Source organism: Vulpes vulpes, chromosome 5 (assembly GCF_048418805.1).
Source record: "Vulpes vulpes isolate BD-2025 chromosome 5, VulVul3, whole genome shotgun sequence".
NCBI classification, from domain to species: Eukaryota; Metazoa; Chordata; class Mammalia; order Carnivora; family Canidae; genus Vulpes; species Vulpes vulpes.
Genome location: NC_132784.1, coordinates 113,274,065 through 113,290,267, shown reverse-complemented (window position 1 = coordinate 113,290,267; position 16,203 = coordinate 113,274,065). Strand labels below are relative to the sequence as shown.

Here is a 16,203-nt window from a genome sequence, read left to right as displayed (position 1 = left end):
CTCATACAGTTCATTATTCCAGGTGGTGTGGTTAACTTCTTTGCTTGATCGTCTGCTGGCATTAGGAGCTCAAAGGGACCAGAAGGCAGCATATCTTTAAGTTTATTGAGATTCTTATGTTGTCTGGTAGAGGGATATCCCGTGCCACCCCACCCCACCGCCAAAACCAGCACCTCCAGACTGAATTTAAAGTTGCAGGGTTGGAAGTACAAATTCCTCAAGTAGATCCCTGGGAGGGATGTTGAATGGGGCCACTTCTATTTCCACCCCTTGGCCACAGAGCCCTTGGACTCTACCAGAGGGCTGAGGATACAGCACCTTATTTAAGGCCATGTAGGTTTATATTGTAAAGGACAGCACCTCACTCTTGCTGGCACCACCAATGCACCTTCAAAAGGCCATCCCAATGCTCTACCAGGTAGGAAGTCTCCAGATGGAACAGTATTTGGTAGAACAGCAGACCCCACTGTCCTATCCCTACTGCTGCACCTGCTTTGTCATTAAATGGGCCCCTTGTTCCAAGGCATTGTCATGTAGGATCCCATACCAGCAGATCAAAGGTCTCTGAGTCCTTGGATGGTAGTACTAGCCACGGCACTTTTCAGCAGGATAAGCAAAGGAAAATACGCAAGCAGAGTAAGTTGTTGACTTTGCCAGCATGGAACTGTTGCCACCAGGTGGCTGCTTGTTCTCCTTGGGCAGTGGTACTGAGCTAAGGGCACTGTTCTTTGTAGATGACAGATATTGAAAAATAGCTATGTCAGCCTTGGGTAAGAGAAGAGTCCAACGCTAATCGGTGGATAAATAGCTCCATCTCTGCCAACAAAGTGATTTGAATCATGAGCACACTGTGCAAGAACCAAGAACTGGGCTAGGTGAGGCTCCTGACTAAATTATCCTGTCCCTCTGGTTATTAGTTAACACTTTTCTGGTGAATACTGTGACAAGTCCCACTCTCACAGCCTCACCAAGAGGCTCTTCACCAGACCTTCTTGCACATTTTCTTATCTTGTACCTTCTGGGCCCTTGACCAACCAGCCCACCAACTGATTCATGTATACCCTTGCCCTTAGGCCACTTCTCTCTTTCCAGACAAAGTGGATGATCAGCTACATTTCCTAAAGACCTGTGGGTTGGGGCACCTGGGTGACTCCGTTAAGCATCTGCCTTTAGCTCGGGTCATGATCCCAGGGTCCTGGGATTGAGCCCCAAGTTGGGCTCTCTGCTCAGCAGGGAACCTGCTTCTCCCTCTGCCCCTCCCCCTGCTCGGGCTCTCTCTCAAAAATAAGTTAATTTAATTAAAAAAAAAACAAAACATAAAAAGACCTACTGGTTGAGAATTTCTCCTCACTGACTTTCAAGACCACTCCAGATGGGGCTGTTGAGAAGCAGTAGTCCTTATTTGGATTGCCCTTACATATCAAACCAACTCACCCACAAACCAGACCTAGATTTTTTTCCTCCTCTGTCAAATGGTTGTAGGAATTCTTACAATGCCATAGGCAGGAGCTGGGACAAAGCTATCAGTGCAACAGACGTAGGTAATATGGAGGTCTGGGGACCCTTGTTCACCAAGGATAAACTTACTTGTGCCCACCAAGTGTGTTTGGGCTTCTTCTCAAATGTACCACTTCCACTGTAAGATGGATTGCTATTGTACCCAATCTTATGACTTGACAGGTCTCACAATAACCAACTGGTTATATGGCCAACTGATCACAGTCACTTGACATTTTGTGGTTAGGTACTGACTGAGTTTCTATCAGGGCCTAATCACATGCCAGGAGATGCTTTTCAAATGATGAAACTTTCTTTACTTCAGACAGCATAACCTTATTCCAGAACCCTAGAGATCTATGCTGGAACTCTCCTACTGTGGATTGCCATAGAATCCACACACCTTCTTTCCCTATCACAGATACCTCAGTACCATAGAACTTTCCAAGCTATTGGGCCCATGCAGCAGGGCTGCCTGTATCTTAGCCTGGATCTGCTACAAAGGCTGATCTTGTAGTCCACATTCCCAAGTACAGAATATGGTGCCTCCGAAAAGAAGAGGCCTACACCAAGACATTGTGCTTCTTTCTTGCAGTAAAGCACATAACATGCAATAACTTAATCTTTACAGAGAATGTCCCAGAATACTCCAGATCACTAGACTCCTAAAAACTTAACCAATGTGCAGGACCCTGTAGTTTTACAGGATTTATCTTCTACCCTCTGGAGTCTATGTGTCACATCAAGGAATCCAGAACACTTGACACTGCTTGTTCATCAGGTCCGATTAGCATATCCTTAATTCCTGAGTGGCGTAAGCTTAATAAAGCATACAAATGTGATATTCTGTAGAATGTCCAGCTCCCTTCGGACTACACTGTGTCAAAGGGGGAGAATGGACAGAGCTCTAGTCAGGATTGTGAGTATACACTGGTGCCCACCACTTGCGAATGCAAACTGCTTCTGATACTCTTTAATGAAAAACATATTCACTAGAACACAGAGTCAGCAAACTTTCTGTAAAGGGTCAGACAGTACACATTAACTAACAACCGTATACCTGTGACAAAAGCTGTAGTACTTTCTCTAGTAGAGAAAACACACCCAACACAATATTGCAATTGGAACAACTACCTACTGTAGTTTGCTGTAGTCCACGGCAATCCAGTAGTTACAAGAGCCAGACAGGTGAAACTAAAGGAGGCAAAGATGGAAACACACATCCCTGCATCCTTCTACCTTTTTAAGCATTGAACTAATCACTGCCATTTTCCCCAGAATGCAATATTATTTTTTATTTTCTATCTTGGCAGAGTGAGGGTACAGTTTCAGGGACTTCTATTGGGACTTTCTACCAACTGCCAAATATATCCATTCTGATTATACATTTGGAAACTGAAAAGATCATAAAGTGGTTTTTTGGACCCACTGTGAGACTGACTTGGGCAAGCACTCCATTCTGATCCAATATTTCCCTGTTGCAATAGGGATAGGGTGTAAGGAGGGAAGAGCTGTGGCGGTGCTAATTTAGGTCCCTGGGTATCAGAGTTAAATCCCAGTTTTCCAACTTAAAAAATTTAGTAGTATTCCCCAATGGTTAATTAAGTATATGGTTCTTTCAGACGATAGGTTGAGTCTGAGAACTATCTTAGGCGTAGGAAACAGGCAAGGAATTTTGATTTTTTGAAGTTACTGACCTCCTTCTGTTCAATCATTCTTCATCTCTCTTAATTAACTATAAATTAATACATTCCTTGGCTGTCCATTTATCTGGTCCCTACAACCACCCACGTTCCATTAGCCATCTCCACTTTGAACCCACCGCCCTTTTGGGAATCCACCCACCCTGCATCTGAGAGTTAAGTGTTGCCACTCGGCCTCTGCTATGCCAGGATCCTATCATCCTCACTGTTCTAAAGGAAACCAGTTTTTAAACATCCCCTTCCATCAGCCTCCACCCATAGAGCCACTTCTAAACTTCTCAAAGATGCTGGTGACCCATTCATTAGTGCCTTTCCTTAAAAAAAAAAAAAATTGTCCCTAGGCCGTCCTGTGGAACATGGTCAGTGGCAGGTTTTCCAGTGTAAAATACATTCATTCTTGCATGCCCACTTCCTCTAAACCTTTTGATCATTTCTTATATGGTCTATCATCTAAGCTTCATTTACTGTAAGCTATCATTGTTTCCGAGCTCCCCAAAGCCATCTCAACAGCTTATTTATAAGCACTTCTTGGGGCCCTTGCTAAAATATCATTATCACAAATTCTATATGAATTCAATTCTTAATTCATTAAACCATCCAAACAACTACAAATTTATTATCTAACATACAGAATTTCGGAACAAAAGGGCACCTCCTTTAAAGTTTGAGAGTGGCATAAAAACTCCATATACAGCTTAAACCTAAACTCTGTGATGGCTATTTTTAAGCAAGAGAAAAGGCTAGAAAAATACTATAAATATCTTTACAGTGAAATACCTTGCCAAAGAAAAAAGTTCACTAGAAGCAATCCTCAAGTGAGAGAGAACAGGTACAGAAAGGTATCAGTGCGGCTGATGGAGCTATGGAAACCGGGGGGGGGGGCAGAACAGTGCTACTCAAGATGGTTCAAGACTTGTACTGGTCCATGAACACTTTTTTTAACAGTCTATGACATGATGAGTTAGAAACTGAGTGTTTAGAAACCTTTGAGCATTGTGACCCTGCTGTAATATCCAGATGCCTAATCACTGGACTTCTCCTGAAAGGGGTGCGGTCAATTCAGGTGTGGCCAAGCCTGTGTAGTGGGCTGTGTACCGTGTGAACTGCACACTTGTCACAGGCAACAGGAACACATCTTAGGGTACAAAGGACTGGATATCTATAAAGCAAAAAGCCTGGTCCTTTACCACAGACAGTTTGAGAAGGACTGCTCTGTCCTTTCATGAGTCCCAGAATCACTCAAATAATAACTTTTGGAACAGAGCGTAAGTGGAGGTCAATTTGCTTATGTTCAATGAAATGAAAACAAATGGCTTGGTAACTAAAGTAAACTGGACTAGGGCATCTGTTAGATTCCTGGAGTAAGCCCTGACTAGGCCAGCAGGAGATGACAATTTGTAAAAGAAAACTGCCAGTATGGCAGGCACTTGGTTCAAGGGACAGGGTTCGTTCTTCCCCTTTCCTTTCTATCCTCGTCCACCTTTTGGCTAGAGCTAGGAGAGAATTTTGGCCATTGAGGCCCTGTGCCCACCATCGCAAGTCCACCTACACTGCTCCCACCTCCTCCAGAGTAGAGGAGTCTCAGCCTGGGACCAGGACTCTTCCCTACTCTGATATGGTACAGTAGCGGGAGCAGCCCGGGTGGCTCAGCAGTTTAGCGCCGCCTTTAGCCTAGGGTGTGATCCTGGAGACCCAGGATCGAGTCCCGCGTCGGGCTTCCTGTGTGGAGCCTGCTTCTCCCTATGTCTCTGCGCCTCCCTCTCTCTCTCTCTCTCTCTGTCTCTTATGAATAAATAAAAAAAAAAAATCTTAAAAAAAAAAAAAAAAGGTACAGTAGCAGGACTTTCCCAAACAGCTTGAGGCCCTCACAGTATTTCCTTCCTTGCCAATACCCTGGGACATGCAGGATCATTTTAAGGGGTGAAAAGCTTAATCTGAGGTAAGTGGCATATCAGGAGCACAAAGTGTCTCGGGCTGAATGTACACTTGCTCTGTGCATTATTTTCCAAGTGCAGAAACGGGATGCCAGCTGGTCTGACCAGAGTATCCACTGACACATGGCAGCCAAGGTCCACGGACTGGCTCCCCAAGAAAAGGGCAAGGTCAACTCAAAAAAATAAAAAAAAGTAATTAAAAAAAATACCATGTTAACGATATATTACTAACAATAAGAATACCAAACGTTAGGGTATGATACCAATTGAAGGGCTTCCCAGATTGAAACACCCAGAGGGAATGAGATGGCGCAAGATGGCGACTCAGTCTCCATTGCCAACTGAGGTGCAGACTGAGCTGAGGAAGGGGGGGTGGTGGTAGAAGCCAGAACTAGCGGGCAAACATTCCTCACATGGCAGCTTACAGAAGGTGAGGAAGATCAGAGAAAGACCTGAATGAAAAACAGGCCACACTCTTCAATCAGAATATTTATTAGTCAAGAAAAAGGACCCAGGCTGCACCCCACTCCCGTTCCCAAGTCACCTGCTTAATCAAGGGACAGGATTCAAAGAAATCAGAGGTCTCAAATAAGCCAGAACATATCTGGATCTGGGGAAGAACAGTCATTCGTTTCCTAGACCTGACACTGTAATTATATGTTTTCCAGGGAGAGGGGCCAATGAGAGTGGTGGATGGCCCTTCTTTGTCACAGCTTGGGTTCAGAGAAGAGTTGGAATAAACAGGTATTTAAAAAGAGAGAAGATGAGGAGGCAGGGGCGCAGGAAGGTCAAGGGCTGGTTTCACCCAGATCACACAGCATTGTACAAAGAACCAAGGTAGCACCTTGAGTTCTCGGGCTGGAACAAGGAGCTGAAGGCTCAGCACCCAGAGAGAGGAGAATCCCAGGGCTTCTCTTTCAGTCCTACTGTGATGAGATGCAAAAGCCCCCACCTCCGTTTCCTTCACAGAGTTCACAACGGTCTATCCGAAGGCAAGAGGGAATGGTGAAAGACCTAGAGCCCCAGGCCAGGTGAAGTTTCTCCCCATTCATTCCCAAAGGCCCTGCCCCAAAGAACTAGAGAAATACAGAGTCCCAGGACTCTGTCTCTGCTCCCCAGGTCCAAGAGGGAGTAGAGACAAGGCACGAAGACCCTGGATGCAAAAGTGAACATTTGTGTGGCCATATATAACATTATTTGGGAGGGAAGAAAGTGCATGCCCCACAAGGGGTGCCTTCCTTCATCTGGTAAGTAGCTGGGCCTTTGCTAGCAGCAGAAACCATATGGATGGGGCTCACAGAAATGGCCTGCACAATAGGCCTTATTACTAGAAAGAGAGAGTAAAAGCCTCAGCTGGTATGGCACGATCTCAGCTGGGATGACAGAGGGCAGAGGGCAGACTGCTCTCGCAGATGACACTCCAGCCTCAGGTCCCAGTGGTCCTGCTGACTCCAGATGTTCCCCAGGGCTGGGAATCAGGGACAAAACACGTGTGTGTTTCACATGATCAGACACTGTTCGCCATTGGCACCTGGTGGGCCTGACAGATTGAGGGCGTCCAGGTCAAAGTTGAGGCCAGGAGGCTGGAGAAGAGACGGGGGGACTGAGATTACTGTCCTTACATCAAATGAGAGCTTCTGACGGTACCTCCCCTGTAGCCATGGTGATCACCTCACATGCAATCATTAACAATTACAGAATTCCAGAAACTTGGACTCAGATTCAAATCTAGGGGAACATATACTCACCATCTCCCCAGCCAGCTCTTTTGGAGGATGGCCCAAATCCTGTAGCTGGAAGATAAGAGGAATTTGAGAAAGAGAAAATCCTGGAAGACAATACAGCACACCAATTAAGAATTTGAGCCATGGTCTCTCACCTTTCTTCTGAGGACCAGGCTATGTGACCTCGCTTGGGAACCCTCCTCCACCCAGGTGTGGCAGTGCGGCATGCCTCCCTGATACCTCCTCCACTGAACACCCAAACACACAGCACCAGGAGGCAGACGGCAAGGAGAGGCCTTACCTGCTGCATAAGATCCAGCACTAACTCAAAACGAGCCTTCTGAGTGGCCTCACTGTCTGTGGGGGTCTCTGCCTCAAACTGTTCACATATCTTGCCCATGACGCTATGTTGCTCCTGATATTTTTCAAACTGTTCTGGAGGAAGAGATTCCCGGTGACTCTGCAACCATTCTGGATACTAAGGAAAGAGAGAATGGGTGGGGAAGAATTAATGAACAATGGCCTGGGAAGGGCAATTAAATATAAAAGACAATAGAACTTGAAGAAACAAAGAAGATATTGAGGAAGGAAATACTAAAGAAGCGAGTACAGTGTGAGAAGCAGCACTGACTCCAACCACATCACCTGGCTGTGCTACCACTAACATTTGAGCCCTTACAGGTCATATATGATCTGTCACATATCCTTTCTTTTTTCTGTTCTGACTTTACAACCTTTAACTGTGTAAGAACCATTCTTAGCTTGAGAGTTGGATTTGGTCCACCCAAACCCTGGTCTATTGTCTCCTGGTCCACACGGTTCACATCACACTTGACCACACGTGGCACTGAAGAGCTACTATTCCTGTATTTTGTTTCTTCAGTGAAACCATAAGCTCTTTGACAGCAGGGGCCATCCTTCACACTACTCTTAAACTGTTTGTGGCATAAATCAGTAAATCCTCAGTAAAACCTTGTTGGAGAAACAAATGAAGTTATTACAACTATGTAAGAAAGGGTTGGTCAGCAACAGTCTCGAACCAGATTACAGGAACGAGAGCTGAAGGACTTCCCTTTCTACCTTAAACATCTTCGGTGTGGTACCTTTATTCCCAGAGACACAGCTCCTCCCAGCTCTCTTGCTCCAAATAAACAAAAGAGTGAATGGATCACACACTGGAGTTACTCTAGCTCTGTATGCTCTAGCAGACAAAGTAGCCCACAGGGGTTGATGCAATGGAAAACAAAGAGGGAAAGCAGAAATCTAAGTCCACAAACCTTTTCTGTAATCTCCTTCAGTGACGGGTACAGCACATCCTTGGACAGTAGGTTCTGCATGATACTCTGCATAATGGGGAGAATGTTCCCTTCCCCATCCCCTTCGTCCATGCCCAGCCCTTCCATGGCCTTGGTCAGTTCCTCCTCTGACATGCCTGAGTTCTAGAAAGACCAGGAGAGAGGTGAGCAAATACAGATGGTCCCTAAATTAGGACCATTTTTTAACTTCATGATGGTGTGAAAGGAATGCACATTTAGTAGAAATTGTACTTCACATTTTGAGTTTGGATCTTTTCCCAGGCCAGTGAAACGCAGATGATACTCTCCTGTGATGCTGGGCAGCAGCTGTGACTCCCAGGCCACCATGTGATCACCGGGGTCAACAACCGATGCACTAACAGCCATTCTATCTGCTTACAACCGTTCTGTTTTTCACATTCAGCACAGCATTCAATAAATTACATGAGATATTCAATACTTTATTAGAAAATAGGCTTTGTGGTGGATGATTCTGCCCAACTCTAGGCTTGTGTAAGTGTTCTGTAGTGTTTAAGGTAGGCGAGGCTAAGCTGTCACGTTCAGTAGGGTAGGTGTATTAAATGCATTTTCAACTTATGTTATTTCCAGCTTATGATGGATTTATCAGGACGTAACCCCATCATAAGTTGAGGAAGATCTGTATATTGCCTTCTTGAGATGCTTACCACCCTTTCAGGTGGGAGAAAACGATTTACACTTGCAACAAAACAGTGTGGCAGGAACAGACTTTAGATGCTACCCAACAAAGTCTGTCTTTTGAGACTCTGCTGCTGATATGCCTGAGGGGTCCCTCGTGGACCTCACCCCTTTCCCTCACCTGAAGATCAGTAGCATTTTTGGCAAGTCCACTTAGTGTCTCCTTCAGGCAAGACGTAAATTCTTGTTGGGATGTCGCATCACTGCCTAAGAAAGATCAAGAAAGCCATTTTAGGGGACACCTGGTGGCTCAGCAGTTGAGCATCTGCCTTTGGTTCAGGGTGTGACCCGGGGGTCCTGGGATCGAGTCCCACATCGGGCTCTCTGCAGGGAGCCTGCTTCTCCCTCTGCCTGTGTCTCTGTCTCTCTCTCTCTCTCTCATGAATAAATAAATAATCTTAAAATAAAAAGCCATTTTAGATTTTAACTGTCTGCTAACCCAGACTGACTTGGTTATCAAGTAGATACAGATATATCTATAGATATATAGATAATAGAAGATATAAATATCTTCTATATAGTAGATATAGATATAGAACATTTACTAGTGGATCACTAGCACACCAATCTCTTGAATCCTCTGTGGTTCCTAGTCATTTTCATGAAGCTACACGAACTGTGCATGTCAGTTTATTCTCCACGATGACACACACAACACTACGACCTTTAAAATGGTCAGTCTTCAGTCATCTTTTCAATGTCTTTTCAGCCTCCTCCCTTTCATCATACCATGTTCCCATACCTCTTCCCACCTCCCGGCCCCTCCCACGGCAGTGATATGATGAGTGCTATCAGCTTTACTAAGAGACCTAGTGTTCTCAGGCAACACAGATGTCAGGACTTGGTTCACAGAGTTCCAGCCCTCTGGGCTGCCTTCTCACCCACTCTCCCTGCAGCCTCTGAGAGCTTCTGGAACTGCTCCACCAGGTGGGGCTCTTCCTCAGCCAACTCCTTCATTGCCTTCTCGAACTCTGCAGTGGCTTGGGAAGCCAGCTCGCTGTCGAACAGTTCCTGGAAAAACTTCTCTTGGGAGGCGAAGAGGGCATCCTGTAGGGAAAGGGTGGCCAAAATGCATCTCTTATTTGGCACCCCTCTGACACAAGCCACAGGCAGTGGCTCTGGGAAATGCAGTGCTTCCCTCCCGCCGGCCTCCACTGGACATTCTAACTACCTCTCTTAAGGAGAACAGTACAAAAGGCATCTGGCCACTGAGGAAAGGGTATAGGGTGGCATTCCCAAAACAATTATGTAAACCTACTCTTTTTTTTTTTCAAAGAACTGCCTTGAGAACCCACCTCTCCATCACAGAAAGTCCCTGTTTACCAGGACTGAGGCCTGCAAGAGCGCTCAGCTCTCTAAGGCCGAGGCCTCCTCCCCCCATCCACTCCAACCCACAGGGGCCTGCCCCACGTCTGCTCAGAGATGCACGCCCATCCCCTCCCGTCCCTTAAGAGGGTGGAATTTATACTTTGGCAGTGTCTCCTGGCGATCTCTTCTGGGCCCCCGAAGCATCAGGGGCCGTGGTGGTAGGAGGGGGTGCTGGGGAGGGTTTGGCCTTATCGAAATCATCAAGAGCACCTTCAGAGACAAGAGACATAGTGTGTGTGTTGGGGGGTGGATGAGGATGCAAGGCTGCGGTGGGGGGGGGGGGGTTAGTTCTGGGCAAAGCATTAGGAGAACAATCAATGTGCCAAGCTTCCTAAAAAAAAAATTTTTCTTGAGTCTCCCTCTCCTGGCCCACCCTTCAATCAGCTTCCCCACCTCCCTCCTCATCTACCCACCCAATTTATGGTGATCAACGATAAAAGGAATCCCTTAGGGTGGAAGAGGAGGCATCTCACCCAGAGCCGGGAGGAGGGAGTTAAGAGTTGTGCAAACGCATCTCCCACTACACAGAGGCCTTCTTGCCGCACTGTAACGATTTCCCAGAAATCCCACATAAACGTCTAAGGGCAGAGCGCACACATGTCCCTCAACCCCTGGACTCACTCTGGAGGCCTCCAGAGAATGATTTTTGGCAAGGAAGCGGCAGTCACATGATGTTCCACCCGGTGTCCCCTGGGTCCTGGTGTGGCACAGACTTGAGGGCTAGCACACCGGACTCCCCGGAGGGCACTAAGGTCTCTCCTCTTACCCTCCGACTCAGCCCTGCCTCAGTCCGGCCGGGGAGGGGGGCGGAGCTCCCGGAGTTCCCCGCAGCGGGCTCGCCCCTGCAGATAACCGTGTGCCAATGCACAGGGCCACCTGGCGCTCCTCACCGTGTCTGACCGTACTTCTGTCTGCCCACGTCTCTGTGACTGGGCAGGAGACAGAACGTGTTCACCTCTGCCCTGAACACCTGAGTCCTCACCGCCATCCCGCCTGCCAGGCTGGGGGAGGAGGGGAGGAGGGGGGGTGGGGGGCACGACACGGGCCCTTGTGGGCAAGCAACCACCCGAAGACGGGAGGGCCGGGGCGGGCAGGAAAGAACACGCGGCCTGAGTGGGGGCGCGGGGGGGGGGGGGCTCTGACATGGCGAAGGGCAGGTGAGCGGCGGCCGCCGACCCCAGGCGCCGAAAGCCGCTGCCGGCGGGAAGTTCGGCCCCGGCACCTGAGCGGCGAGGCCAAGGCGGGCTGGGGTCGGGCCCTCCCGCGCGCTGCCGCTTCCCCTGCGGCCCGGGCACCTCCGGTCTGACCCGCCGCGGAGGACGGAGACCGCGGCCCGCGCGGCCCAGGGGCTTGCTCCAGGGTCGCAAGGAGACCCGCCGCCCCCGCCAACCCTGCGGGAGCCGCCCCCGCCCCCAGGACCTCGGGGCTCGCTTTGCCCTCGAGCGAGCCCTCACAACCGCCCGCGTCGGGCCTCTTGTCCCACGAGCTCTTACTTTCCAGGAGCTCTTCCAGTTCCCGGTCCGCGTCGGCACCGGCAGCACAGTCCTCCTCGGCGGCGGCCATCTTGCTCTGTCCGGCTTGCCGTAGGGGGCGGGGCTCCGCGGCGCCCGCCCCGCCCCTCGCCCCGCCCCCGGCCCGGCCCGCCCCCTCGGGCAGCCAATAGCAGAGCGGGCCGGTGCGGAGCCGCCATCTTTAAAGGGACAGGAAGCTTCGTGGGCTTGTGTTTTTGTTTTTGGTGTGGGTTTTGTTTTTTTTTTTCCTTCTTCTTTCTGGCCGGGAACCGTTGAACTAACGGCATGGGAGCGTGTCGCTTCCGCCGGGTCACTTAGCAGCCCGGCTCCCTTTACCGCCGCCTCTGGCACTCTCCGGGAAGCAGCCGTTTCCTCGTCTTGCCCAGGGCACCCGGCGTTCGGGCCGCTTTCCCCCGCGGCCTTCCCGGCTCCCCGCCGCCGCCCCGCCCCGCCCCGAATTCAACCACCACGCGGGCCGGGACTCGCTCACTGCGGGGCCCTGGCGCCCTGCACCCCGCCCTGCACCTGCCCGGACCCCGGCGGGGCGCCCCCTCCCCCCCGCCCCCCGTTCCCCAGCGGCGGGGCGGGACCGGACGACCCAGGCCCGGCAACTGGAAAGCCGGCACCGGCGGAGGCAGGCCCGGCAGGAAAAGCCAGCGTGCGCGCCTGGACCGAGCCGGGGACCCCGCAGACCCCGCAGCGGCGCCCCGGCCTCCCCCGAACCATCTCCTTTGCTCAGAACCCAGCGCCCAACCCAGGGATGCTGGGGCGCTCGCGTGGACGCAGGCGGACACCTGCCTTCCCTGCCGACATAGGGCGCCCCTGCCTCAGACGGAGGCCAGCGTTAGCACTTTGGGGGCGTCCACTGCCTTTGGGACCCCGTGCTGGGCTCCGCGGACGTGGAGGGGGGGACCGCTGCCCGGGGATGAGGCTGGAGGCGGCCCCGACCGGCACACGGAGGTGCGGTGCCAGGTTCACGGCTTCGGAGAACCCTCGAGTGCTGCGGGGCGTAAAATGGGGAAATCACATCTAAATGAAGTCCCTTGGCGGCTTTCGTCCTTGGCTTCCCGAAAACACGCTAGAATGTGTGTCGAGCACCAGCTTAGGTACTCTCTGCTTCCCAGACAGGGCGCACTTTTTTTTTTAATTGATGAATTCATGAGAGAGAGAGAGGCAGAGACACCGGCAGAGGGAGAAGCAGGCTCCCTGCAGGGAGCCTGACGTGGGATCTGTGGGATCTGGGACTCTTCCGGGTCTCCAGGATCAGGCCCTGGGCCTAAGGCGGTGCTGAACCGCTGAGCCCCCCAGGGATCCCCCAGACTCCTAAATCACACCTGTGCAACACGTGCTGTATTGTTCCACCCCAAGGGCTGTGACTGAGGACAAAACATCCTGAACCCAAAGTTAGCAGGGCTAAGTCCCAGTCCCAATTCTGTAACCAACTGCTTTTGTTGAAAACCCTTCACCACTCAAGGCCTCAGATGGCAACTATGTAACGTTGAAGTTCTTTTCAATTCTAAATTTCCATAAGGGATCCTTCTGATTAACCCCTTTCTCCCCAACACCTGCAGAATCTATCCCAGGCTTCTCTCCTTCAACTCCAAACCACTTACATGTGTCTTTCGAATGTGACTATAGTTACATCAGTCATGTTACAGGTATTTCTATTGGTTTCACATTAATGTGGTAACATTAGCATGTTAATAAGCAAAATACCAGAAATAAATGAGAACATGAAGTTGAAAACAAGCATGATTCTTCCTTTGCCTCATTTCTTAAACTTGCTCTGCTTTTCTCTCACTAGGGATACTCCTAAAACCTCATCTGCACATTTATTCATCTCCTGCCTTTCTAATGTATACTGAATACTGTTGCAAAATAGTATTTTACAGCATTTTTTTTTAAAGTAGATTCCATGCCCAGCATGCAGCCCAACACAGGGCTTGAACTCACAACCCTGAGATCAAGACCTGAGCTGAGATCAAGAGTTGGACCCTTAACCAACTGACCCACCCAGACACCCCTACAGCATTTTCTTTATACCATCCTCTCACTTAAGGACTTAATGGCTCTTCATTGTTTATTGCCTAACTGCAAATTCTTGCCTGATATTCACAGTTATTTTACATTTAACCATTTTGTTTCCCCAACAACTTGAGCTTCAGGAAGCATAGATTGTCCTCCTTTTGTTATATCCCTCAGTTCAGAATAAAGTTTATGTTTGTATCAAAGTTAGTTTTGAGGGGATCCCTGGGTGGCTCAGTGGTTTAACACCTGCCTTTGGCCCAGGGCGTGATCCTGGAGACCTGGGATCAAGTCCCACATCGGGCTCCCTGCATGGAGCCTGCCTCTCCCTCTGCCTGTGTCTCTGCCTCTCTCTCTCTCTCTCTCTCTGTGTGTCTCTCATGAATAAATAAATAAAATCTTTAAATAAATGAAGTTTTGTAATATAACTTTTAAACTTATAAAAAGTGTTTTGTGGGTTTTCTTTTTTTTTGCCAAAATTTATCACCAACTTGCCTGTTTACAGAAAGAATGTTGACAGCTTGAGAATGTCATCAAAGCAGTATGCAAGTTCTTGAGAAGGCAAACTTTGGGGATACTAAGTTTAAGCAAGCAACTTTTAAAGCTAAAAAACACCAAGGCCTGTGCTCTTTGACGCAGGATTCCATTTCGAGATTGTCCTACAGACACACTTCCCTAAACTGTACAATGTATGTTAAAGTTACTCACTGCAGCAGTTTATAATAGCCAAAGATGGAAAACAATCCAAATACCCATCAACAAAGCAGGCAATTTACATAAACTATAGTAAATCATACAAGGGTACACTAGGCAGAGAAGAAAAGCAAGCGAAGCTAATATACGATACAAATATCTTAAATATGGTACATGATAAAACTAACAAGGTGCAAAATGATTTAGTATCATACTGCATTATGTAGAGCAGGGGAGCAGTGAAGAACATATTTCTATCTGCTTGTGTATAGATAAACTGCTGGTACGTACAAGGACGCCCAAAGAGCAGCTCCTGGGGGAAGGCGACAGGAACTGGGTAGCTGAGGAAAAGAGTGGGAGAAGGATGTCACAATACTTATTACCTTTACTGAGTTTTGAATTAGATGAATGTATTTTATTGAAAACATGAGTTTAAAATGAAAAAAGGTACAAACTGTAATCACAGGCACAATATATCACTCTATCCAACTGTAGTCTTTTTTATTTTATTTATTTTTTTATTTATTTATATTTATGATAGACACAGAGAGAGAGAGAAAGAGGCAGAGACACAGGAGGAGGGAGAAGCAGGCTCCATGCCGGGAGCCCGACGTGGGACTCGATCCCGGGACTCCAGGATCGCGCCCTGGGCCAAAGGCAGGCGCCAAACTCCTGAGCCACCCAGGGATCCCCCAACTGTAGTCTTAAAGCCACAAGCAAACTACTGTATTGCCAGTGTAACCACTGTAAGATAATACAACGTATTGTATTACTAATTAATATACACATGTGAATAACCTGTAAAACATCTAGAACAGCTCAGTAGGTACTGGCTGTAACTAGCAAAAGGCGGAAGGCTGCCCTCAGTAATGGAACAGGGGAGCTACTTGTTTTCTACACTCTCAGTTTAATATGTGAATAATATATGCTTTAAAAATGGGCATTTATTACTTTTTTAATTAAAAAAAGCTATCTGCTTTGGGAAGGTAGCTGCATGGAATAGGAACATGAGGGTGTCTGAGAAACAAATGGGGTCACAAAATTCTCATAAGAAATTTATTAAGGGTGAGAAACAAAACACAAGAACAATGGGTATAGAGAACAAATCAATAAAAGGTGATGTGCATTTTTGGAAAACAAGTTTCTTCTCACATTTTAAAGTTTCTGGGCACACAGACGGTACCTGCCTGGAAGGTCCAAGATAAACGGGGATGGCAATAGTTTGCTGTGGCTGAGCAAAAGATGGGATCTTATTTATTTATGACACCCTGCTTCTTTCCAAAAGAAGATACAAAGGTGATGGGGAGGGAAAGAATAAATGCTGAAGGAATTTAGTAAGCAAATGCGCATCACTGAGTCTTCATTTATTCCTTGAAAGATCTAAGCCGGGAAGGCAAGACCAACTGTGATCATAACTGTAGTCACCTTGAGACAATGACAAATAGTGTAGACATTTTGATTAGTCATAGAAGATGAGAAAGGGATACTAGGTCTTAGAGCAGGTGATCTAAATGTCAATAATTTGAAGGGTAGTTGAGGAAGAAGGCGCTAGAAGGACAGAGATGCTGCTTCTCCGGAGGAAAATATGGTGATTGACCTGCACACACCAAAGGGGGCCTCAACGGAACTGCAGAGGGCTGATCCTTAAACCAATGACGTCTCTGCCAATCTCTGTCACCTGCGGAAAAGGAGACGGAGGGAAAAGTTAGGGATCTGTGAGGGCGAGAAACCCAGAA

General features: G+C 48.2%; 2 protein-coding genes across 6 annotated transcripts in view; both read right to left on the bottom strand.

Annotated features, from left to right (window-relative positions):
• Window positions 1-5,610: 5,610 nt before the first annotated feature.
• On the bottom strand, window positions 5,611-11,863 carry PEX19 (peroxisomal biogenesis factor 19). Its single transcript, XM_072759693.1, has 8 exons — window positions 11,732-11,863; window positions 10,339-10,448; window positions 9,752-9,917; window positions 8,992-9,077; window positions 8,136-8,297; window positions 7,160-7,336; window positions 6,883-6,927; window positions 5,611-6,717 (listed from the first exon to the last, which is right to left on the bottom strand). The coding sequence occupies exons 1-8, from the start codon at window positions 11,799-11,801 to the stop codon at window positions 6,634-6,636; spliced, it is 900 nt and encodes a 299-aa protein (XP_072615794.1). The 5' UTR covers window positions 11,802-11,863; the 3' UTR covers window positions 5,611-6,633.
• Window positions 11,864-14,174: 2,311 nt separating this feature from the next.
• COPA (COPI coat complex subunit alpha) overlaps window positions 14,175-16,203 on the bottom strand; it is a 43,084-nt gene continuing 41,055 nt past the window's right edge. For 2 of the 5 annotated variants that reach the window (XM_072759690.1, XM_072759688.1), the window contains exons 33-34: window positions 16,065-16,145; window positions 14,175-14,808 (exon numbers count right to left, since the gene is read on the bottom strand). In XM_072759690.1, the coding sequence (XP_072615791.1) occupies window positions 16,086-16,145 (60 nt within the window). In that variant the 3' untranslated portion in view covers window positions 14,175-14,808; window positions 16,065-16,085. Of the gene's footprint in view, window positions 14,809-14,941; window positions 16,146-16,203 lie in introns of those variants that run through there. The other 3 variants (XM_072759692.1, XM_072759689.1, XM_072759687.1) reach the window with 2 other exon arrangements.